Source organism: Apostichopus japonicus, chromosome 8, assembly GCF_037975245.1.
Source record: "Apostichopus japonicus isolate 1M-3 chromosome 8, ASM3797524v1, whole genome shotgun sequence".
Classification (NCBI taxonomy): domain Eukaryota; kingdom Metazoa; phylum Echinodermata; class Holothuroidea; order Aspidochirotida; family Stichopodidae; genus Apostichopus; species Apostichopus japonicus.
The window spans coordinates 21,661,853-21,686,464 of NC_092568.1; the positions used below are offsets into that span (position 1 = coordinate 21,661,853).

General features: G+C 35.7%; 2 protein-coding genes across 2 annotated transcripts in view; both read right to left on the bottom strand.

The window, feature by feature from the left end:
* Positions 1-1,124: 1,124 nt before the first annotated feature.
* Positions 1,125-12,907, bottom strand: LOC139971040 (uncharacterized). The gene is made up of 9 exons (XM_071977196.1): positions 11,192-12,907; positions 9,633-9,725; positions 9,338-9,438; positions 6,595-6,733; positions 4,677-5,159; positions 3,298-3,407; positions 2,456-2,558; positions 2,271-2,299; positions 1,125-1,742 (listed from the first exon to the last, which is right to left on the bottom strand). Exons 1-9 carry the CDS (start codon positions 11,311-11,313, stop codon positions 1,372-1,374), a joined length of 1,551 nt encoding a protein of 516 aa, XP_071833297.1. The 5' UTR covers positions 11,314-12,907; the 3' UTR covers positions 1,125-1,371.
* An 861-nt stretch (positions 12,908-13,768) lies between these two features.
* The window catches only part of LOC139970532 (uncharacterized), a 35,256-nt gene continuing 24,412 nt past the window's right edge, over positions 13,769-24,612 (bottom strand). The window contains exons 15-21 of the mRNA XM_071976311.1: positions 21,837-21,975; positions 19,914-20,396; positions 18,395-18,504; positions 17,550-17,652; positions 17,364-17,392; positions 15,913-16,074; positions 13,769-15,688 (exon numbers count right to left, since the gene is read on the bottom strand). Coding sequence (XP_071832412.1) covers positions 15,387-15,688; positions 15,913-16,074; positions 17,364-17,392; positions 17,550-17,652; positions 18,395-18,504; positions 19,914-20,396; positions 21,837-21,975 — 1,328 coding nt within the window. The 3' untranslated portion in view covers positions 13,769-15,386. The remainder of the gene's footprint in view (positions 15,689-15,912; positions 16,075-17,363; positions 17,393-17,549; positions 17,653-18,394; positions 18,505-19,913; positions 20,397-21,836; positions 21,976-24,612) is intronic.

A 24,612-nucleotide genomic window follows, 5' to 3' on the forward strand; every position in this document is an offset into this window, starting at 1 on the left:
TTAAATGGTGCTTCCATGACAAATCGATCAAAGTATTAATGGTTTATGTACGTCTTATAATGAGATGTCTTGTGAGACGCTAGGGACGAAACAGTCAAAAGTTATTAAACCAATCCCATGCATGTAACGGAAGGCAGATAGCCTACATGTGTGTTAGAAGGGGTAATAAATATACGTATATGCTTCCAGTTGTGTACGTATATATAGAATAGGCCATGTCATTAATACTATTGGCACTGGTAATGGTGTTCTTATAAAGCTCAGCAACGTGTAAAATGAAGACCAATCCCAAAGTATGTATGTATGTAGTTACTAGAAAGCCATTACTGTAACATGTTAATTGTTACTTAATTTATTTCCTGCAGTGTAGATGGCTTTCATATACCTCTTATACAGGTTTCGTTTGCTTACTTATGGTGGTATTTGATGTCTCATTTACTTATGTTCTTACTTGGAATAACACGTGTTAAGTTCTTAACCATGTTTGTATAATATTTTTGGAAGTCTCTTATTCTTGCAGCAGACAATTTAATGAACACTACAGTTTCTTGTTTGAAGAACCATCTCCGGTTCTCTGAAAACGCCATGCGAGAAAAAGCATTACATCACTATTGTAATCACTTACATCATCCAGCTCAATAAACATAAAAAACATTCGCACTAAAATAAATCTTCATTGTTAATGAAAAGTCACATCAACTCACCGATCAAAGAAGAAGAAACGCCACGTTTTGATAAACAAGAATATTTACAAAAAGCTTCCAAAATTGAACATATTTCCAAACGTCCCCTAGTACCTTCTGCTTTGAATGTTTTGTTTTGTTATTAGTAAAAAAAATGAAAAGTCACATCAACTCACCGATCAAAGAAGAAGAAAACGCCACGTTTTGATAAACAATAATATTTACAAAAAGCTTCCAAAATTGAACATATTTCCTAACGTCCCCTAGTACCTTCTGCTTTGAATGTTTTGTTTTGTTATTAGTAAAAAAAATGAAAAGTCACATCAACTCACCGATCAAAGAAGAAGAAAACGCCCCGTTTTGATAAACAGTAATATTTACAAAAAGCTTCCAAAATTGAACACATTTCCTCACGTCCCCTAGTACCTTCTGTTTTGAATGTTTTGTTATTAGTAAAAAAATATATATTCTTCATAAAATTCAGTTTAATATTTTACTTTATCATATATATGTTACCGTTCTGATATTAATACCGCTTCACGAATTCATGAATAAAGAAATCCTTAATAAGTCGTCATCTTTTCCGAAATTGGAGGAACATTGCATCCACAGAAATCTAAATCGGAGAAAGAACTGAGCAGTTTGATATTCTCTGTCTTTATCATATTGTTTTCATTGACGCTGCTGGTTAAGTTGGTCCTTCTTTTTTCTTCTCATTCCACGGCTGCAGGTAATATTCAGCATCATAGCTATACAACTGATGTCTATTCTCTTTGTTTGTTTCCAAGTTATTTACTATTATGCTTTCGATAGGAGCACAGGTATCGTTCTCTGTTAGAACGGATGACAACCTATCTAACCTTGGTGTCAAATATATGTCCGAATATTCATACGGTTCGTCTCTATCACCATTTTGCGAATGTTGTGTACGCGGAATGGCATAGGCACCGTCGTCAGTCAAATCAGCCGAAGTTCTTCCGAGTTGTGGCAAGGTTAAACCGGCTACTTGAGACGACTCGCTTCTTGCACCCAAAGTAAAATCGACGTCGTTTTCTACATCTGAAGAAAATGGATGCATAGAAATATATATCATACTTTGTTCATATGTAGTAAAAATGGATGCATAGAAATACACATCATACTTTGTTCATATGTAGTACAAATGGATGCATAGAAATACATATCACACTTTGTTCATATGTAGTAAAAATGGATGCATAGAAATACATATCATACTTGTTGCATATGTAGAAATGGATGCACATAAATATATATAACACTTTGTTCATATGCTCGCTCTGTTATCATAACGTGTCCTCTCCTTAACCAACCCCACCCCCCCCCCCTTTCTTCCCCACCCGACTCAGCCTTTTTTCCATTTCTTCCTACCTCCACTCTTTTTCGGCAAAAAGATGAAGAAAACCCAATAAGTTAAACTATGCTGTACTCTTATCCTATTCACCGATCTCTAAACTTGGAGTCCTTTCCGTCAGACCCAAAAACCAATCCCTTTGTCCCCTCCCCATTTGTCACAACCCCCCCCCCCCCCTCTCAGCCACCTTCTTAAAACTAAAATGCAATACTCACCAGTCTGATTATTTTCGTTCTGAACTTTCCTGCAATTTAAAATAGAAACTATGTTTAGTTTGTGATTCATGCCATGTAATTGCGAAACGTAATTCAAGTTCACGGAATCCAGTGCACGCCAGTGCACAGAACCGCATACAACTGAAAGATGTTTTGGTTATAAATAGTAAGCAATTTAGTCTTACATGTTTCGTCTCTTCAGGATGCAACGTAGAGTCACACATAATAAAATAAGGAGACCAGCAATAAAGATGACAGCAATTATAGACACCAGAGCCACAGCGAAGCCTGTTAGATAACAAGAAGAGATATTGGCATAGGTCCTAGAAAACTTGAGTATATGCACAAGTTGACATACATTTAACGATACATTGCGAAGCTAATGTCACGTATTGACTGCATATTGCTTAATGCATTCCCTTCCCTGTGATATCATTCATCATACCATCATATCATCATACTGGCGTAGTAAAGGTTGATTTTTCGAAACATTGATATTCGTAGAGAAATTTATAAATAAAAAAAAACAGGCTTTAGAAACATAAACAGATGAAACATCGAAACTACAATCTTTTAGCAGTTTTAGAATATCAGTGTAGATTATGCTATTCAAAATAATTTTGTTAATTAATTTCAGTTAAATCATTTTATTAATTTATTTTTCCTTTCAACAGCAGATATACCTTAAGTGGCCAATTCTAATTTGTATACAGAAAACAAGTAGATATTTTTATATTGAGATTGCGTCAGACTTTTATTTAGTACTTACTTTTCCTGATTTTTTGTTTTGGTCAGGAATTAAAAGGATTATAAGCGTTCGTATATGAAGCGATTCCCAAGCATATTATAGCCGATAAATATTATAAAAAGGATTACTTAACCAGGCTTGTCAGTTTCCTAAAACATTACTTTTGTTGTCTATTACATGAAAATCAAGCAACAGTTGAAATGTCACTGTCTGTATCAGATTTGTATCAAACAAGAAATGGGATTGGGAAGCATAAATGTGGAATATGCATAAGGTTACCAGATTGTGGGCATTTGCCACTAAAAACGTCGCATGGTTGGTTGTTCGCACACTGGCATGTATTATTACAAGATTCTCCCCATTCAGAAGAGGAACAAATCATGGTGCATCTGCAATTTAAGAGAATAAATCTATTGGATAGACTTGATCGAAAAAATCGACTATGCGCGTGCGTGACAAATTGTTCACTAGAATATTTATCTTTGTGTACTCATTTACTGCAGTTACGGAATGACATATGTATCAAAACTGTCCGAGACAAAATAAGCATGTCGACAATTATATAAACATGTCCAAATTTATATAAACATGTCAAAACTAATATGAGTATGTCCAAAAATAAAAGAAGCATGTCCCAAAAAATATAAGAGTGTCGAAAGATTATATGAGCATGTCTGCTAAATTCAATTTTGTAGTGAAAATTTTGATGTTTAGGACATGTCGAAAGTAATATGAGCATGTTCAAAATAATACAAGTGTGTCGAAAACAATTAGAAAAGTCTCGAGTGTAACTGCGCACTTCAAAGTTGTAAAATGAACAATTAGGCATTTGAAGTCACGCCATGTGGTCCAAATATCGAACTTTTATATTGGTATCTCGGTAAAAAATCAGTTATCAATACATTCTTTGGAGTTACTCTGTATTAACTGACACCGTAGAGGTATCATTGTGACATTATAATATTGAACAATTTTTCTGTTCGTGTGAAGCAAATAGTTCAGAATATGTAAGACCACCACCTAATATCTTTCTTTTTAACATCCTTTCGTAACGTGAGTGGTTCCGCCCAACCTAGAGGTGTTGAAATATTCATATATTGATCATGGCGTAGGCAAATAAGGTTACGTACAAAAGTAGGTACAACATGCACATGCGCTAACATTGTTTTAACAGGTAATAAAATATAACACATGGGTAAGTTGACTGTGAAAATGAACTACCATTCTGTGTAACTTTAATTTAACGAAGAATAGTGACACTTAATTACGTAGGAATTATCACGCACGTACGTAATACATATCACGTATACGTAATAAATATCACGTACGTACGTAATAAATACCACGTACGTACGTAATAAATATCACGTACGTACGTGATATTACTACGTACGTACGTGATATTATGACGTACGGACGTAATAAATAACGTTATCATCTAAAACACAGTACCGTAAAGTTTCTTAAACTTGGCAAAACAATTTTACTTTTAAACAGGAAGACAAACATTCACGTGCCCCAACCACCCTGACCTCACCCCCCCCCCCCACCCTAAGAAGAAAAGAGAATGATATACATATTAACATCCAGTAACAGTTTCAAGAAAACTTACAGCCAATCAAAAAACACACACAAAATTGTTACGGTAAGGAACTTACGTATCTCCCTTAAAACCAGATGGACAGGTCGAACAAACACCGGTGATGTGATTGCAAGATTCACATAGGCATTCCTTTTGGCAATTTCTATCATAATTCCCGTTTTCACATTGACTTTGACATTGTTCTCCGGTGTAGCCGTCTTGGCAAAGACAACTTTCAGCTTCTCCAAGACAATGTCCATTGCCTGAACAGCATTTCTCTCCGCAGAACAAACCACGTGTGCCAACTTCACACATGTCTGAACAGTAGCGACCTCGATAACCGTCGTTACATCTACAGTTGTCTGCTACTTTGTCACATGTTTGAGGACATCTCTCGCATTCGATGGGGTTAACGTCATTAGTGTCAAATTCACACGCGGGCCCAATGTACCTGCTTAGACAAAGGCAAGCTCCAGTAACAGGATCGTTAGAACCGCCATTTTGACAAGTGAATAAACTACGTTCGCTGCAGCCTGCACCGAATGTCCCTGGGTTGCATCTGCAAGGAAAAGGGGGCATAGTAAATTTGGACTCTTTAAATGGATATTTGTTACTGGTGAACAATCTTATAAATGCCTCGGTTAAGTGCTTCTCAGCTGCCTAGGTTGAAGCGAACGTATGGAAACCAGTAGGCCTAAGATATTTGCTATGCGATTAAGATATTTGTAATGAAACACATTCGACGAAATGCTAAGCAAAAACTTTATTTCAATCGAGGTGTACAGTTTCCATTCCATTCCTTCTATAAAGTGAACAAGTCTAAGAATTACATCATTCGGATGCTTGCAATTATGTGCATTATTCTTTTGGTTTTACTGCGTTGCTTGTTTCATTCTCTTTACAAAGCATTATATTCTGCAACGGCTTCTTTTTATTTCTTTTCCTATTTTTTCTTCTTTTTTTTTGGCTAAAATAAAACACTTTTGGTAATACATATATCACATTGCATTGTTTTCAGTGAGTAAAAATGTTTATTGCATGGTTACATGAAGAGAACATGAAAGGGGAAAACCAAGATTAGAACCCCCCCCCCCCTCCCCATCTGCATGACCATTAAACATTTATGTAAGTTTACTCTGGTGATGAGGGGAATCTCTCTTACTTAAAGTTTTGAAGATGGTTGGGTTTCTATATAAGGTATAGAAAGTAAAAGTAGGGGCTCAGAGAAAACTTCGGTGTTTAATGCAAACTATAGATCCGAAACAGAACAAATACATGTTTGGCTTATTTGAAGTTAGCAGTTTTTCTAAATGCTTCATACTGTGTATACAACAAACAGGTTGATGAATCTTCATTATCAAGAAACACAACAACGTTGGTCTTAAATGTGAAGATTTATATTGTGATGCATATCGTGTAATCCAAACTATTAACCACTTTGCTTATAAACTTGGCAGAACTTATAATTGTGTTTTTCCCTGTTTTCTATAACTGCATTGTTACATTTACCCTCTCCCTTCTCCCATTCCCGCATCCCGAACTGAGCGCCAAAAGAGGATTTCAGCGGAAACAAAGTTAATATAAAATATAAAAACAGAAAACCTGGAAATTAATAGTATCATGTTGCGAGAGAAATAGGATACAGTCGCACCGAGGTAAACATTTTACTTGTAGTTTCTTTTAGTTATGTACAACATCATGACTGTTATCTGCCTATATATGACATCCCCAAAATAGAACGTTCATTTTCAAATGTTATTGAGAACAGACAGTCCCATCAGTTTAGGCCTAGGCCTATACTATCTTATAAAGCATATACTTTGTTTGTAGTGTATAGAATGTAATTGCGACATGAACGTTATTTGCACGTATCGCATATGTGACATCATTGTGACATGTCGCACCTGCAGTGACATCTATGATATCTGTGCCACCTGTGACATATTTGGTCACATGATCAGTGACTCGTGACACGGCATAATTCAGAACCATACCTCTGGTCGCATTCACGACCGGTCCAACCTGGTGAGCAATCACACGATCCATCGGTGGCCTTACAAGTGGTCCGATCTGGACTGTTGAAGCACCGACATGGAAATTGACATTTTTCTCCATAAAATCCACTTTCGCAACCTTGGAAGACAAAATAAAATTAATAGGTACCGAGCGTGAAGAACATATCGACCTTTGACCCACTCTGATTAAGGTTCACACAATCGAATACCGTGCACATGTTTTCAAATTCACCAAGACAGTATTTCACTGAAGTTCGGTACCATCAAGAGGTGCTTCTAAAGTTGCACTACGTTTGGACCATTTAAAGATGACAATTTTGTGTTTACGTATGAGTGGAATGTTATGAATGATTCTCTAAAGGAAAGTTTACAAATGACAAGATCAGTTTCTCTAAGGGGACCTTATATTGTTTAGGTTGATCCACTGGCCTTAACAATGTCTTAACAATAACTTACTCATGAAGCCAGAAAACGATAATCTACAGGGCATTTAATCTGCCTGTAATAAAAAGCACCGATGAGTTTTTCTTTAAGTTTAAGTTTGCAATTAGTATCGAACGTTTTAATAATTTGAGATTGTCTAGATCTAGGAAAAACCGTGTTAACTTCTCTGACTTGTTACAAGCTTCTGCTTCACGTCAAGGTCTATTCCAGTAATGTTTAAACGATTTGTTATCCTTATACCTACATTATATGCTTGTCATCGGCTCCGGTTATTTGTTGTGTTTGTTTTTCTATCAGAACACTGCAAGGTGTAGGTGAACTATAATTGTAAATATGCGAATCCTTGTTTCTGTTACTTTAGAATCACTGTAAATATTATATGCAATCTGAATAAACGGAGGGGAAAAAGGAAAAAATAGCATAGATCCTACACAAAATTGACCTACTGATCCTTTTTGATTTGGTCATGATCAACTCAACATAAACTTCTATGCTTACATTGCTTAGGCTGGTTACATCCCACAAACGTTTACACGTTAAATATACCAACATGTCATATACTAAATCACTGTATAGTTTTTCCGACACACATCCCTTCAAGAATAATAGACACGAGTAATGCTTTGTCGTGTTTTATGACGAAGAAACTTTGATTTGTTTGGATAAAACACTACAGTCAAGGTTGGTTGAACAGGTGAATATTATACTTGTATGGTATGAATATATGTCTACGGTCACCATAAGCAAAATGATAACAGTTAAATCTTATGAGTCACTGGGAGCTGAAAATGGTGATACAAACTACCTATAAGATGTTTCTACCGTTTATATATATATATATATATATATATATATATATATATATATATATATATATATATATTAATATATGTTGATACTAGAAGAGACTAGTGGAACACTAGTAGTTGTTACTCGGAGTTTCACGCGTTATAGCGATCTTCAGACAACTGGTAGCTTCAAGTTATGCTCCAGTATCAACATATAGTATCAACATATATTACGCTCTGTCCAATGGACATAGAGCACTCTGCGCCAAGATAGACGCCAACCTACTCTATATATTAATATATATATATATGTATATATTGACAATAAAATTCATGACACGAGTAATATAATGGTTGTACTAGATGCCATACAACAGATAAAAGCATCACCTCATACGAATTTTCTAGGAATAACAATTGATGAAAATTTAAATTGGACAGAACACGTTCATGATATCTGTAATAAAATGTCAACATCTATGATGGCATCATAAATAGACTAAAACCATTTTATCCCCGGAGTGCACTCGTAACATTGTATAACACACTTGTACTCCCTCATTTGAACTTTAGTCTCCTTCTGTGGGGATGTACTCACAGAACAACACTTGAAAGTTTATATAGACTACAAAAACGTGTCATTCGTAATATTTGTAATACACATTTTAGGTGATATACTGCACCTCTATTTAAAGAGCTTAAAATTCTTACTCTCTTTGACCTATATCAATATCAACTTGGGATTTTTTTTATATAAATTTCACAAAGGTACACTCCCAGTAGCTTTCAATAATTTATATTGTAGTAACTCAGAGTATCATACCTTTAACACTACTTATAAACACTCTTTAAGTCAAATATATTCTAGAACTATCTGCAGTCAAACCCAAGTACGAAGTACTAGTGTACGTTGCTGGAACTCACTTGATCAAGATATACAAAACTCAAATACTGTTAACTCATTTAAAATAAAACTCAAGCCTTATCTTTTAAATAATAGTACAAACCACCCACGATGACTTGTTACATTTTCTCTTTGTATGGATTTGCTTTTCCCTGTCTTCGATTCCTCTTTATATTTTTTCTCTGTTTTTCCTTATCTCTTTACTCTCTCTGTACTTATGTGATTTTTGAAAATTTCTTTTTGTTTGTAAAGGGTCCAGACTCGAAAAGTTTCTACTTACTTCTGGTTCCTCCACTTCCATTATAGAATATTTTGTACTTTGTTTATTGTTATTTCATCATAATGTGAGTAAATTAATCACTGACTCTGTTACTGTTTATATATATGGAAAGTGGAAAATAAACTTGAAACTTGAATATATGCGTAACCATAAACATATATAACATCGTGCGGTAATTGCTGCCCATTACTCTGTTTTGGTTATAAGGCCACTGGGGATACAAGTTCTAGATAGACAAGGTACATAAAAGGCCTATAAATATTCATGTGTGCCTCCAAGTACCTGATAATTGCTTTTTGTACTTACTTTTATTACAATGCTTCCCATCGTCAGGCATAGTCCATCCTGGACAACAGGTAAATTCCTCAAGTACGAAGTAAACTGATTCAATGTCGACTTCTCCAGATCTAGTAGAGAAACAAAGAGAAACACATGATAGCAGCATTTTTCATTTGATCAGTAATTTATTTAAATAAGAAGTTGATGTTGATATTTTGAAAAATTTTCTAATAAAAGTAAACGTCAGCTTGAAATATAATACTAGGTTTTGAAAATAAATATAAATTATGTAATGATAGAACACACCGAATGCTTCTTTTACCTTATCCGATCACATGAGATTTCAGGAAAATATGACTGGCAGTCCCAGTCCTCGGTCCAGTTAGAGGGGTACACATCGAGTACTTTCACCGATCTATGATAAAAAAGAAAGATAAAAAACGAGGTTTGGTTCTGTCTGACTACGGACTACCTGTGAGTACTTATGGTTTCGAATACCGAGTACCACTGTCAGAGTAATCTGGGATACGGGTACAACGGGTACGTGGACATTTCGAGGATGCTTTGGTTTTACAAGAGGCCGTATTGATAAGTAAAAGGTCAACAATATGCCCCCACACCCCCTGCCCCTCCCCACTCAAAGATAATCGTAGAGAGACTGCTGAATACACGAAAGGATAAAAGTTGACAAAATCAATTTTATGCAAATTTCAATCTCTCCAAGTTATTCCCAAACTTGACCTGAACAACGACTTGTCTCAAAGACTATATACAGGCATGCTTTGATAGTGACTACGAAATGCTGTAGTTTTTCTTCTTATTTTGAACATATATAATAACGATTAATTGATAATTCCATGTATATGTTTAAAGCTAATGCTGTAGTAAACCTTTCTCAATTACAAGGCATAATTTAGGGTTATATTATTTGTTTAACATTTTGCGTTCGTAATTTTGTTTTGATCTGGTAGTGAGTTGATTTCGCGGTGTTTTTTTTTTTTTTAATTAAGGTCAAATTTGACTTTTGATTTGATTTGAATAGCAATAAATTAGCAGATAATACACGTGTCGTCTATAAGTTTTCCGTTCCCTCAACTTCCCTGTTTTAAAAATAATTTAATTGCCGATACACAGTAACTCCTCAGCCTACATCCTCCCGCCTTATTGCCACCTCCAAATTCAAATTACTCGTAGATAATGGTACGTGTGTTCATTTAGATCAATGGTTTCCAACCTAATTGGAACTGCTATACCCTAACCTCCCTCCTTTTGGCCCATTATTACCCTCTATGTAACATCATGGAGCTATAAACAGACTCCATGGTAACATTAAGCATGTACGGTTGATAGACGTGTCAATTTACTAATTCCGTTGCGTAGTAGTTATTATATGTTAGGTAGTCGCTCACTCTGGTACATATCACAAAATGATACAGTTTATTTATCTCTCAGTTGCAGTGACACCCTCCCCCCTTCCCGCTCCCTCCCCTCCAATATTAGGCGAAACATCAAACTCCCCCCCCCCTCCCGGGGTAATAAATATGCTCTTACTTATGAACAAATGCTCCATATATACTCTGTTCTGTAGTTATAGTTATGTGTAGTTATATTGTTTTTAAGAAAGTCACCCATGATAGAACTTTTAGGTTGGCCTTTACAAGCCAAGCGTCATTTGATAATTCCGATACACCGTGTATAGAACAAAATCGACAAGAATGATAGGAGGCCTATAGTCCAGTCGTTCTTTGAGAATATGTTTTTCAAATGAGGTTAGCTAAAAGGACGTGAGGAGGAGCACATAATTTGCATATTATATGGTTCCGTGTGATGTAAGTAACTACTGACGGGGGCAATAAGGAAGTTAAAAAAAAATAGGCTTACCTCAACTTGGAGCAAACGTTCTCTTCTCCTTTCTGTAGACCACTTGACGGATTAATATTTAAGAAACACAAAATTAGCAAAGAGGGGATACGGTTGGAACCAATTAGAAGCAGCAGAGACATCACGTCCACTTAATACGAGGGTATAAGCGTGTATATACAGAGCCTCACTTCCGGTGGGTAGTTTGGTAGTTGATAAATGACTGTTATTATATCGTGATATGGGCCATATGCACATAAAGCCGCAAGCAAAACTGCAGTGCTTTAAGAATTTCAAAGTTGTCTATTTTTTCACAGCGAGTCAAGTCTATATATAATGGTTTCCGATTAATATATAGGCAAAATGGCATAGATGTTACAATGAATTCTTAAATAAACGGAGTTGGGTTCTCTGAAAACTAACACAATGATCCTTACAGAAGTAAAGTAGTGTGAAGTGTGACGGGTGTATATTCATTGAAATAGAGCTATACCATGACTATAGCAATTGTATGTCACATATATCATGAAAGGTTTAACAGGCACCTAACGAACAATTTCTATAATATAGGATACGTGTCATATCGGATTCTAGTATATACGGATCACTGATTTGAGACTAAAACAGGCTGTGTGATACAAGGGCAGACGAAAATACGGTTTCTTTTTTGTGTAAGCTACGTAGAAACAAACTTCAAGTTTGAAAAGCAATAAATTTTGTGATTACAAAATCATTTTGCATGCCAGGAACTGTATCATTGCAGACGAAGCCAACATGAACCTCTGACAACTTCAATTTGCCCATTCAGGCAAAGTTCTTCAAAGTCACACAGTAAGAAAAGAAAAAAATTACTTACCATCTCAGCTCTGAAACATGTTCAAATATAATCATTACTGTACATGCTTACGGGAGCAGCCCAATATTTGCTGACAAGCAGGAAACCAAGGCTTATACTTTTTACATGTACAGAATTCACACCATTTTTATAATGACAAATCTTTTTACACAACTTATCATGTGTTTATTTATTCTTAATGTTCTATAGTTTAAATGTGTGTAAACTTTGTAGCAATATTCACATTGTGCAATAGCCTAGGCGCGGTTTACTACCCGTCTAATGTAGAATCTATCGGAACTTTGCCTTGCCTGGGTTGCTTAGACAAACTGTTACTAGTTGTGTTACTTAGGCCTGACATTTCAATCCTAGCAGGATCTGCTTCAGGGCTAAAAAATTATAGGATATTGGATTCTGCTAGGATCGAAAAGTCTTGCCCACTTACTTTTACACAGGCTCTTTAGTGGATAAGCAGTTTGTTACCTGTAAAACCTAACCTTCTACTAGTCCTAGGCTAAGGTATGGCTAGCCTCAGTTCGGTTCTAACTTCAGAAGCCTTTGCCTGGCAGGTTTTCCATAAAAATAACTGTTGATGATCAAATAACTACTTCGTCGCCTGCAGTTAATCACTATATAACGACAATATTCGTGTGTTTTGAATAAAAAAATGAAAAAAAAATATAATATACGCAATTAGCTTGTAACAGTGTCAATGTCACTTTCTAAATTGGTTGCCCAATATGAGGCTGAGGCTAGCCTAGGCATACTACAGCGACGTACTGTGGTCTGACGTTAAACTACTGTAGCCTAGGGCTGGGTTCAATAAGATTTGCAAGAAAAGTAAGCGCTAAACCAAATGAGCGAAAGAAAGTAACTAAATGTTTCAAATTATTTGATAAACCAGATAACTTTCCTGTTTATAACTACGTCTGAATGGCGAAAGCATACATGGTAAAACGTTATTTCAACTCTGGATCTGCCTTGGGATGTTCGTAGTGGATCGAGTACATGTACTTGTTTGAACAGAGAAAGAGAAACTATTTTCAGAGGCTCAACATATATATGCCCTATGTGGAGTGTTTACTGTGGTACCGTTCCTCATCTAATTCATTTGTAAAGGGGAGAACTAGGAAATTGAGGGTTAAGGGGTGACGGATTCGCATTCAGTGTCATGACTAGGGGTGCAGTAAGCTTCCGAAAACCGGCTCCTACCGCCCTGGTCATGACTAGTTTGTTCATGAGCCCACGTTTTTGCTCAGAGCTAACATAAACTTGAAAAAGAAAGCAATAGCAGTTCGCCAGACTTTGGTTGACAGTCTTTACGACAATGGTCGCGAATAGTCCAGGCAAATGATCCGCATTGATTGCATATAATTAACATCAGTGGCGACTCAAGTTATGACTGCATGTACAAATGTAATTGTGACATGCCAAAAGTCACTGGTGCCAGCCCAGATCATAGCCTATAAGGCATGTGTAGATATGTACCACAATCATTTTATGAGTCTCTATCAAACCATCAATCAAAGTTATGTCACTTTCTGTCGGTAGCCCGCCGCAGACCAAAGAGGATTAACCCTAAGTCATGAGGAAAGTATAATCCTTTTATTGCTTCAAAGAATGTTTCTGCATGCATTAGGCTATTAATTTATTATTTATATATATTATATATATGATATATATGATACATATATTAATATATTTATATAAATATGTATTTAGCTTTATAGTTTCAGCAATAACATAATAGAATTGAGAAGAAATTGTTCCTATTTTAATGTTTTTAATTATTCTCCTCGTGTGAAACTTTCAACCATACGTTGTCTTGTTCTTTGCCATAATGCAGGCGTTCCCAAATTAATAAATGACGTGTTGAACCAAAACATTTTTGCTATTTTGACTTATATCATATGATTCATCATAACCATTCAAGGGTATATGTGAACAGATTTGTCATCACGTTTATTGTCACATCACTAAAAAAATAATTCACGATGAATAACTAGTTATGACTTATGAGCTGATGGTTGAATGGTAAGAAATAATTCATTAGTAGCTAATGACTTGGACATTGTACACAGTCTTTAATAAAGAAGTAAAACAATACAGAGGAACCTTTCTTGATCGGTTGTAAACTTCCAAGTTAAATAATGCAATGCGTACCTCACGTGATACCAGAAAATACCAGTAAATATTTCGGACGTGAATGATTACATAAATATTTAAATGGTGTTTCCATGACAAATCGATCAAAGTATTAATGGTTTATGTACGTCTTATAATGAGATGTCTTGTGAGACGCTGGAGACGAAACAGTCAAAAGTTATTAAACCAATCTCATGCATGCAACTGAAGACAAGTACATGTGTGTTGGAAGGGGTAATAAATATACGTATATGCTTCCAGTTGTGTACGTATATATAGAAGAGGCCATGTCATTAATAATATTGGCACTGGTAACGGTGTTTTTATAAAGCTCAACAACGTGTAAAATGAAGACCAATCCCAAAGTAGTTACTAGAAAGCCATTACCATAACATGTTAATTGTAACTTAATTTGTTTCCTGCAGTGTAGGTGGCTTTCATATACCTCTCTACTTTTATACACCAGGTTTCGTTCTCTTACTTATGGTGGTATTTGATGTCTCATTTACTTATGTTCTTAGTTGGAATAACAGGTATTAAGTTCTTAACCATGTTTGTATAATATTTTTGGAAGTCCCCTATTCTTGCAGCAGACAATTTGATGAACACTACAGTTTCTTGTTTTGAACCGTCTCTTGTTCTCTGAAAACGCCATGCGAGAAAAAGCATTACATCACTATTGTAATCACTTATATCATCCAGCTCAATTAACATAAAAAACATTACCACTAAATTAACTTAATCTTCATTGTTAATGAAAAGTCACATCAACTCACCGATCAAAGAAGAAGAAAACGCCCCGTTTTGATAAACAATAATATTTACAAAAAGCTCCCAAAATTGAACATATTTCCTAACGTCTCCTAGTACCTTCTGTTTTGAATGTTTTTTTTTTGTTAATAGTAAAAAATATATATTCTTCATAAAATTCAGTTTAATATTTTACTTTATCATATATATGTTACCGTTCTGATATGAATACCGCTTCACGAATTCATGAATAAAGAAATCCTTAATAAGTCGTCATTTTTTCCGAAACTAAAGACACATTGCATTTGCAGAAATCTAAATATGGGAAAGAACTGAGCAGTTTGGTATTCTCTGTCTTTATCATATTGTTTTCATTGACGCTGCTGGTTAAGTTGGTCCTTCTTTTTTCTTCTCATTCCAGCTGCAGGTAATAATCAGCATCATAACCATACAACTGATGTTTGTTCTCTTTTGTTTGCTTCCAAGTTATTTCGCTATTATGCTTTCGATAGGAGCATAGGCATCGTTCTCTGTTAGAACGGACGACAACCTATCAAATGTTGGTGTCAAATATATGTTCGAATATTCATGCGGTTCGTCTCGATCACCTAACGTAGTGTAAGGTCCATCTCCTGTTGGCATTTGTGCGGGCGCCGAACCATACAACGGGTTACTTAATTTCGTATTTTGCGAATGCTGTGTTTGCGGAATGGTATAGGCACAGTCTTCAGTCCAATCAGACGACTCGATTCTTGCACCCAAAGTAAAATGGTCGTCGTGTTCTACAACTGAAGAAAATGGATGCATAGAAATATATATCATACTTTGTTCATATGTAGTACAAATGGATGCATAGAAATACATATCATACTTTGTTCATATGTAGTACAAATGGATGCATAGAAATACATATCATACTTTGTTCATATGTAGTACAAATGGATGCATAGAAATACATATCATACTTTGTTCATATGTAGTACAAATGGATGCATAGAAATATATATCATACTTTGTTCATTATGCATTTGTGCGGGCGCCGAACCATACAACGGGTTACTTAATTTCGTATTTTGCGAATGCTGTGTTTGCGGAATGGTATAGGCACAGTCTTCAGTCCAATCAGACGACTCGATTCTTGCACCCAAAGTAAAATGGTCGTCGTGTTCTACAACTGAAGAAAATGGATGCATAGAAATATATATCATACTTTGTTCATATGTAGTAAAAATGGATGCATAGAAATACATATCATACTTTGTTCATATGTAGTAAAAATGGATGCATAGAAATACATATCATACTTTGTTCATATGTAGTACAAATGGATGCATAGAAATACATATCATACTTTGTTCATATGTAGTAAAAATGGATGCATAGAAATACATATCATACTTTGTTCATATGTAGTAAAAATGGATGCATAGAAATACATATCATACTTTGTTCATATGTAGTACAAATGGATGCATAGAAATATATATCATACTTTGTTCATATGTAGTAAAAATGGATGCATAGAAATACATATCATACTTTGTTCATATGTAGTACAAATGGATGCATAGAAATACATATCATACTTTGTTCATATGTAGTAAAAATGGATGCATAGAAATACATATCATACTTTGTTCATATGTAGTAAAAATGGATGCATAGAAATACATATCATACTTTGTTCATATGTAATAAAATATTCGGCACATATTTAAAGATGATTAGTATTGGCCCGATATTTTAGAATGTTAAAACTATCTGAAAATTTACAAAAGTATTGCCCTATACTTCCAAGTTTTGGTGCTTTTCGACTTTTTTTTTCTCTCATGACCTTGAGGGGTGTTAGTTTAATTAGACAATTTGATGACTCTTATACTCGTTGAGGGAAGATCCTTTGAGTGTGGTAGCGAAATGCCTCCTATAACGTTGAGCGTAAAGAACCATTATTTTGACTTCTTAGCATATTGGCAACGAACGGGGTCAAAGTAAAGATAATTTAGAAGTTGGCGTTGCCTTCTATATATCTAGCCCATTATAACATCGCTCTTTATCAGAGATTTGCATGTATAAAATACAGAATCAAGCCCAATCCAAACCAAAGCTGCCCATTCTGCATAACGCATTAACTATAAAGTCAGAACAAAGTCAGACAAAGCCATCGACCTCCCTTTCTAAATAGGTAGAGTGAGATGGTGCGATCTAAAGTACGCCCTCTGTCGTGTTTTAAAACATTACCTTCAAGTAAAAAGCAGGGGGAAATTAATTGCTTACATTTCCATTTCTTTCCACCAATCAGTTTTATATGGCAGTACAAAGAACTGTGTTGTACTCCAGTCCCATTCCTCCATTCCTAAAATTGGAGTCCTTTCCGTGAAACCCAATAACCATTCCCTTTGTCCCCTTCCCCCTTTTGCCACCCCCCCCCCAGCCATCTTCTTAAAATTAAAATGCAATACTCACCAGTCTGATTATTTTCATTCTGAACTTTGCTGCAATTAAAAATAGAAACTTTGTTTAGTTTGTGATTCATGCCATGTATTTGCGAAACGTAATTCAAGTTCACGGAATCCAGTGCACGCCAGTGCACAGAACCGCATAAAACTTAAAAGATGTTTTGGTTATAAATAGTAAGCAGTTTAGCCTTACGTGTTTCGTCTCTTCAGGATGCAACGTAGAGTCACACATATTAAAATAAGAAGACCAGCAATAAAGATGACAGCAATTATAGACACCAGAGCCCCAGTGAAGCCTGTTAGATAACAAGAAGAGAAATTGGCATATAGGTCCTAGAAAACTTGAGTATATGCACAAGTTGACATACATTTAACGATGCATTGCGAAGCTTATGTCACGTATTGACTGCATATTGCTTAATGCATTCCCTTCCCTGTGATATCATTCATCATACCATCATATCATCATACTGGCGTAGTAAAGGTCGATTTTTCGAAACATTGATATTCGTAGAGAAATTTATATAAAAAAAACAGGCTTTCAAAACCAAAACAGATGAAACTACAATCTTTCAGCAGTTTTAGAATATCAGTGTAGATAATGCTATTCAAAATAAATTTGTTAAATAATTTCAGTTATATAATTTTATTTATTTATTTTTTCCTTTTCACAGCAGATATACCTCAAGTGGCCAATTCTAATTTGTTTACCAAAACAACGAGATATTATTATATTGAGATTGACATTGACAGTGACATTTATTTTCTGACTTTTCATGATTTTTTTTTTTTGATCAGGAATTAAAAGGATTATAAGCTTTCGTATATGAAGCGATTCTCGAGCATATTATAGCCGATAAATGTTACAAAAAGGATTACTTAACCAGGCTTTTCCAAATTGTCAGTTTCCTCAAACATTACGTTTGTTGTCTAGTACATGGAAATCAAGCAACAGTTGAAATGTCACTGTTTTTTCGAATTTGTATGAAACAAGAAATGGGATTGAGAAAAATAAATGTTGAATATGCATAAGGTTACCAGATTGTGGGCATTTGCCACTAAAAACGTCGCATGGTTGGTTGTTCGCACACTGGCATGTATTATTACAAGATTCTCCCCATTCAGAAGAGGAACAAATCATGGTGCATCTGAAATTTAAGAGAAGAAATCCATTGGATAAACTTGATCGAGAAGTCGACTATGCGCGTGCGTGACATATTGTTCACTAGAATTTCTCTTTGTGCACTCATTTACTGCAGTTACGGAATGACATATGTATCAAAACTGTCCGAGACAAAATAAGCATGTCGACAATTATATAAACATGTCCAAATTTATATAAACTTGTCGAAACTAATATGAGTATGTCCAAAAATAAAAGAAGCATGTCCCAAAAAGTATAAGAGTGTCGAAAGAATATATGAGCATGTCTTAAATATAAACAGAGTGTCGAAAAATAATAAAAGAGGGTCGAATGCAACTGCTTAATTCAATTTTGTAGTGAACGTTTTTGTGTTTAAGTTACGCTATATGTTGCGAAATATCCAAAATAATATAAGCATGTCCAAATTAATATGAGCAGGTCCAAAGTGATAAAGACATGTCGAAACTAATATTGGCATGTTCAAAATAATACAAGTGTGTCGAAAACAATTTGAAAAGTCTCGAGTGTAACTGCGCACTTCAATTTTGTAAAATGAACAATTAGGCATTTGAAGTCACGCCATGTGGTTCAAATATCGAACTTTTATTTTGGTATGTCGAATAAAAGATCAGTTATCAATACACTCTTTGGGGTAACTCTGTATCAACTGACCCTAGAGTTATCATTGTGACATTATAATATTGCGCCATTTTTCTGTTCATGTGAAGCAAATAGTTTAGAATAGGTAAATATAAGACCATCACCTAATATCTTTCTTTTTAACATCCTTTCGTTACGTTATTGGTTCCGCCCTGCCTAGAGGTGTTGAAAATATTCATATATTGATGGCGTAGGCAAATAAGGTTACGTACAAAAGTAGGTACAACATGCACATGCGCTAACATTGTTCTAACTAGTAAAAAAATATCTCACATGGGTAAATTGACTGTGAAAATGAACTACCATTCTTTATAACTTTAATTTAACTGAGTATAGTGACACTTAATTACGTAGGAATTATCACGCAAGTACGTAATACATATCACGTATCTACGATTGTAATAAATATCACGTACGTACGTACGTACTAAATACCACGTACGTGCGTACGTACGTAATAAATATCACGTACGTACGTGATATTACTACGTACGTACGTGATATTATTACGTACGGACGTAATAAATAACGTTATTATCTAAAACAAAGTTCCATGAAGTTTTTTAAACTTGGAAAAACAATTTTACTTCTTAACGGGAAGAGACATTCACGTGCCCCAACCACCCTTATCCATCCCCCCCCCCCCGAAAAAAGAAGAGAATGACATATATACATATTAATATCCAGTAACGGTTTCTAGAAGACTTAAAGTCAATCAAAACACACACAAAATTGTTACGGAAAGGAACTTACGTATCTCCTTTAAAACCAAATGGACAAGTCGTACAAACACCAGTGATGTGATTGCAAGATTCACATATGCATTCCTTTTGGCAATTTCTACCATAATTCCCATTTTCACATTGACTTTGACATTGTTTTCCTCTGTAGCCGTCTTGACAAAGACAACTTTCAGCTTCTCCAGGACAATGTCCATTGCCTGAACAGCATTCCTCTCCGCAGAACAAACTACGTGTGCCAACTTCACACATGTCTGAACAGTAGCGTCCTCGAAAACCGTCGTTACATCTACATCTTTCACCTGTAGTGTCACATGATTGAGGACATCTCTCGCATTCGACGGGGTTAACTTCATCAGTTTCAAATTCACACGCGGGCCCAATGTACCTGCTTGGACAAAGGCAAGCTCCAGTAACAGGATCGTTAGAACCGCCATTTTGACAAGTGAATAAACTACGTTCGCTGCAGCCTGCACCGAATGTCCCTGGGTTGCATCTGCAAGAAAAAGGGGGCATAGTAAATTTGGACCCTTTATATGGATATTTGTTACTGGTGAACAGTCTTATAAATGCCTCGGTAAAGTGCTTCCCTGCAGCTGCCTAGGTTGAAGCGAACGTATGGAAACCAGTAGGCCTATATATTTGCTATGCGATTAAGATATTTGTGATGAAACACATTCGACGAAATGCAAAGCAAAAACTTTATTTCAGTCGAGGTGTATAGTTTCCATTCCATTCCTTCTATAGAGTGAACAATTCAAAGAATTACATCATCCGGAGGCTTGCAATTATGTGCATTATTCTTTTGGTTTTACTGCGTTGCTTGTTTTATTCTCTTCACAAAGCATTATATTCTGCAACGGCTTCTTTTTATTTCTTTTCCTATTTTTTCTTCTTTTTTTTTTTGCTAAAATAATACACTTTTGGTAATACATATATCACATTGCATTGTTTTCAGTGAGTAAAAATGTTTATTGCATGGTTACATGGAGAGAACATGAAAGGGGAAAAAACAAGATTATAACACCCCCCCCCCCCCTCCTCCCCATCTGCATGACATTTAAACCTTTATGTAAGTTTACTCTGGTGATGGGGGAATCTTTCTTACTTCTAAGTTTTGAAGATGGTTGGGTTTCTGTATAAGGTATAGAAAGTGAAAGGAGGGGCTCAGAGAACACTTCAGTGTTTAATGCAAACTATAGATCCGAAACAGGACAAATAAACGTTTGGCTTATTTGAAGTTAGCAGTTTTTTAAATGCTTCATACTGTTTATACAACAAACAGGTTGATGAGTCTTCATTATCAAGTAACACAACAACGTTGGTCTTACATGTGAAGATTTTTATTGTGGTGCATATCGTGTAATCCAAACTATTAACCACTTTGCTTATATAGTTGGCAGAACTTATAATGGTGAATTTCCCCTCTGTTTCTATAACTGCATTGTTACATTTACCCTCCGCCTTCTCCCATTCCCGCATCCCGAACTGAACGCCAAAAGAGGATTTCAGCGGAAAAAAATTAATATCAAATATAAAAACAGAAAAACCGGAAATTAATAGTATCATGTTGCGAGAGAAATAGGATACAGTCGCACCGAGGTAAACATTTTTCTTGTAGTTTCTTTTAGTTATGAACAATATCATGACTTTATCTGCCTATATAAGACATTCCCAAAAAAGACCGTTCATTTTCAAATGTTATTGAGAACAGACGGTCCCATCAGTTTAGGCCTAAGCCTATACTATGTTATAAAGCATATACTTTGTTTGTAGTGTATATAATGTTGTTGATATAAAGTTGTTGCACGTATCGCATATGTGACATCATTGTGACATGTCGCACCTGCAGTGACATCTATGATATCTGTGCCACCTGTGACATATTTGGTCACATGATCAGTGACTCGTGACACGGCATAATTCAGAGCCATACCTCTGGTCGCATTCACGACCGGTCCAACCTGGTGAGCAATCACACGATCCATCGGTGGCCTGACAAGTGGTCCGATCTGGACTGTTGAAGCACCGACATGGAAATTGACATTTTTCTCCATAAAATCCACTTTCGCAACCTTGGAAGACAAAATCAAATTAATAGGACCCGATGATACCAGCTCTGTTTCTTGGAGAGGGAAGAACTAATCGACCTTTGACCAACTCTGATTAAAGTAGAACGATAGTGACAGAAAAAAAATCTCTCATTTTCATATATAATGTAGTTTATATGTTACCAAGCAACATATTTTTTTAATTTTCAAAATAGCACACCGGAAAGTTATAAAAAAGGGAATTAAAACATCGTTTTTTCGCCTCCGTAATTTAGGAATTTGCAAACACTGCAACGACCTTGAACAGCCCTCAGGTCAGTGAATGACGTCACTGTGATGATCTTTTCTGTTGTGAACTGTTCAGTACGGAGCTGTGCGTGCATTTCGTGTCAGCATAACTGTTATTTTCCGGCGTAATGTTCAAGACATGTGAATATCATAGTGTTTCTTGATTTCTTCACCACGTGTTTAAAAGTTTTTTTTTACGAAATTTGCCGCGATTTCGCAACGATTTTCCAATATCTGAAGAGGTAACTCGCAAGCTGACCCAAAGTAACGTAAATCTCAAGATCACGTTTTTGGCGGGTTTTATACAGAGTGATGTATGAATGTGCTCACTTACCAGTCAAACTGGCACAATAACAATAGTGATGATAGTCTCAAACGTAGATTAGTATAACATCCGAAAGAAAATCCAAAGTTCTAAACAAAGTAGATTCGCTTGTATGCACTAGGCCTACTGTAAAACATAAACGTTCCTTGTTCCGTGCGTCTTTAAATCCAACAGAAAGGTTTCATTTAGCTTGAAATACAACCTCATTTGAACTAAATCGAGTTGTTAGTCCAGTTCGAACAATTTTCTCACTACATGCAATGCCTATTGCGTTTATTCACATGCATGCCTCGTGGTTTGGGCTTCAGGAGGAATCGTATTCTAACCCAACTTCACGTAGGTCCGCAAACGGTACTTTCACACTGTGCAAACATAAGTAACAGTGTGCGCTACCGTAAGTAATACTTACACGATGTTTTGTTTCGCTCGAGCATACACACATTTCCTATTCGTATTACATTTAAAGTGGTTTGGAGGGTATGAACACATCTCTGCCCCAAAAAACTCTGCCTAAGCGACGTCCATGCCCCAATTGAAATTTGCACGTGGATTCTCTCCTCACATAGTCATTAGGTTGTTCACGTCTGACATGTCTTCCAGTTCCAACACTTACTGTTGCATTTATCGGGATATAATGCGGCATAAAAGCATCAATCTTTCAAACTTTTATTACTTTAGTGACCTTGCCACACGCAAATTTCAATTGGGCCCGAGAATCATCTTCTGTGAAGTGGGCAGAACAAACTTTCACATTCTTGCCATGAGAAACTCCTGGTGCGATGAAGTCTTTCCTGGTTCTCCTCACAAATCGTATCCAGAGTTTCCGATATCTCTCACTACTTTTTCCGCTTGGAAAATTGAAAAAAACTTATTGTAGAGTCCACATTCGTTCTGTTGCATCCCCCTACAACGCAATTTCTTGGATTTTGCTAGTGGTTTACGTTGTTTGTCGAGTCCAATATAGAGTAGGTTGCAACTAAACTCACACACTAAGTGCCCACTGCTGAAGTACACTACGCCGAGCTCACGTTGTTATCATCATAATGACGTCACATGTCACTGTAGATCACGTGATCATCATATCGCTTTTCGCGAAAAGCCCAATTTTTGTTTAAAAAATCAACGAGTTTAGGAATTTTTTTTAAGCCTTTCGCAACATTGGATTGACTTGAATTTTCACATGTGTAAAATGGAAACCAACTAGAATACTCTTGAATAAAATCGTATTTTTTCGTCGATGGTGAAAAATCACTATCGTTCATCTTTAAGGTTCACACAATCGAATACCGTGCACATGTTTTCAAATTCACCAAGACAATATTTCACTGAAGTTCGGTACCATCAAGAGGTGCTTCTAAAGTTGCACTACGTTTGGACCATTTAAAGATGTCAATTTTGTGTTTGCGTATGAGTGGAATGTTAAGAATGATTCTTTCAAGGAAAGTTTACACATGACGAAATCAGTTTCTCTAAGGGGACCTCATATTGTTTAGGTTCATCCACTGGCCTTAACAATAACTTACTCATGAAGCCAGAAAACGATTATCTAAAGGGCATTTAATCTGTCTGTAATATATAGCAAAGATGAGTTTTTCTTTAAGTTCAAGTTTGCAATAAGTATCGAACGTTTTAATAATTTGAGATTGTCTAGATCTAGGAAAAACCGTGTTAACTTCTCTGACTTGTTACAAGCTTCTGCTTCACGTCAAGGTCTATTCCAGTAATGTTTAAACGATTTGTTATCCTTATACCCACATTATATGCTTGTCATCGGCTCCGGTTATCAGTTGTGTTTGTTTTTCTGTCAGAACACTACAAGGTGCAGGTGAACTATAATTGTAAATATGCGAATCATTGTATCAGTTACTGAAGAATAACTGTAAATATTATATGCAATCTAAATAAACGGAGGGGGAAAAAATAGCATAGATCGTACACAAAATTGACCTACTGATATGTTTGCTTTATGGTTTGGTCATGATATATCAACTCAACATAAACTTATATGCCTAGACTGGTTACATCTCACAAACGTTTACATGTTAAAT

What these genes read in the sequence shown, in the direction of transcription:
- LOC139971040 (XM_071977196.1), bottom strand. Translation starts at nt 11,313, where the DNA reads ATGTCTCTGCTGCTTCTAATTGGTTCCAACCGTATCCCCTCTTTGCTA. An exon ending in GGTCGTGAATGCGACCAGAG is followed by an intron (nt 5,160 to 6,594) that starts GTATGGTTCTGA and finishes TTTTCCTTGCAG; the next exon opens with ATGCAACCCAGGGACATTCG. An exon ending in TCTGGTTTTAAGGGAGATAC is followed by an intron (nt 3,408 to 4,676) that starts GTAAGTTCCTTA and finishes CTTAAATTGCAG; the next exon opens with ATGCACCATGATTTGTTCCT.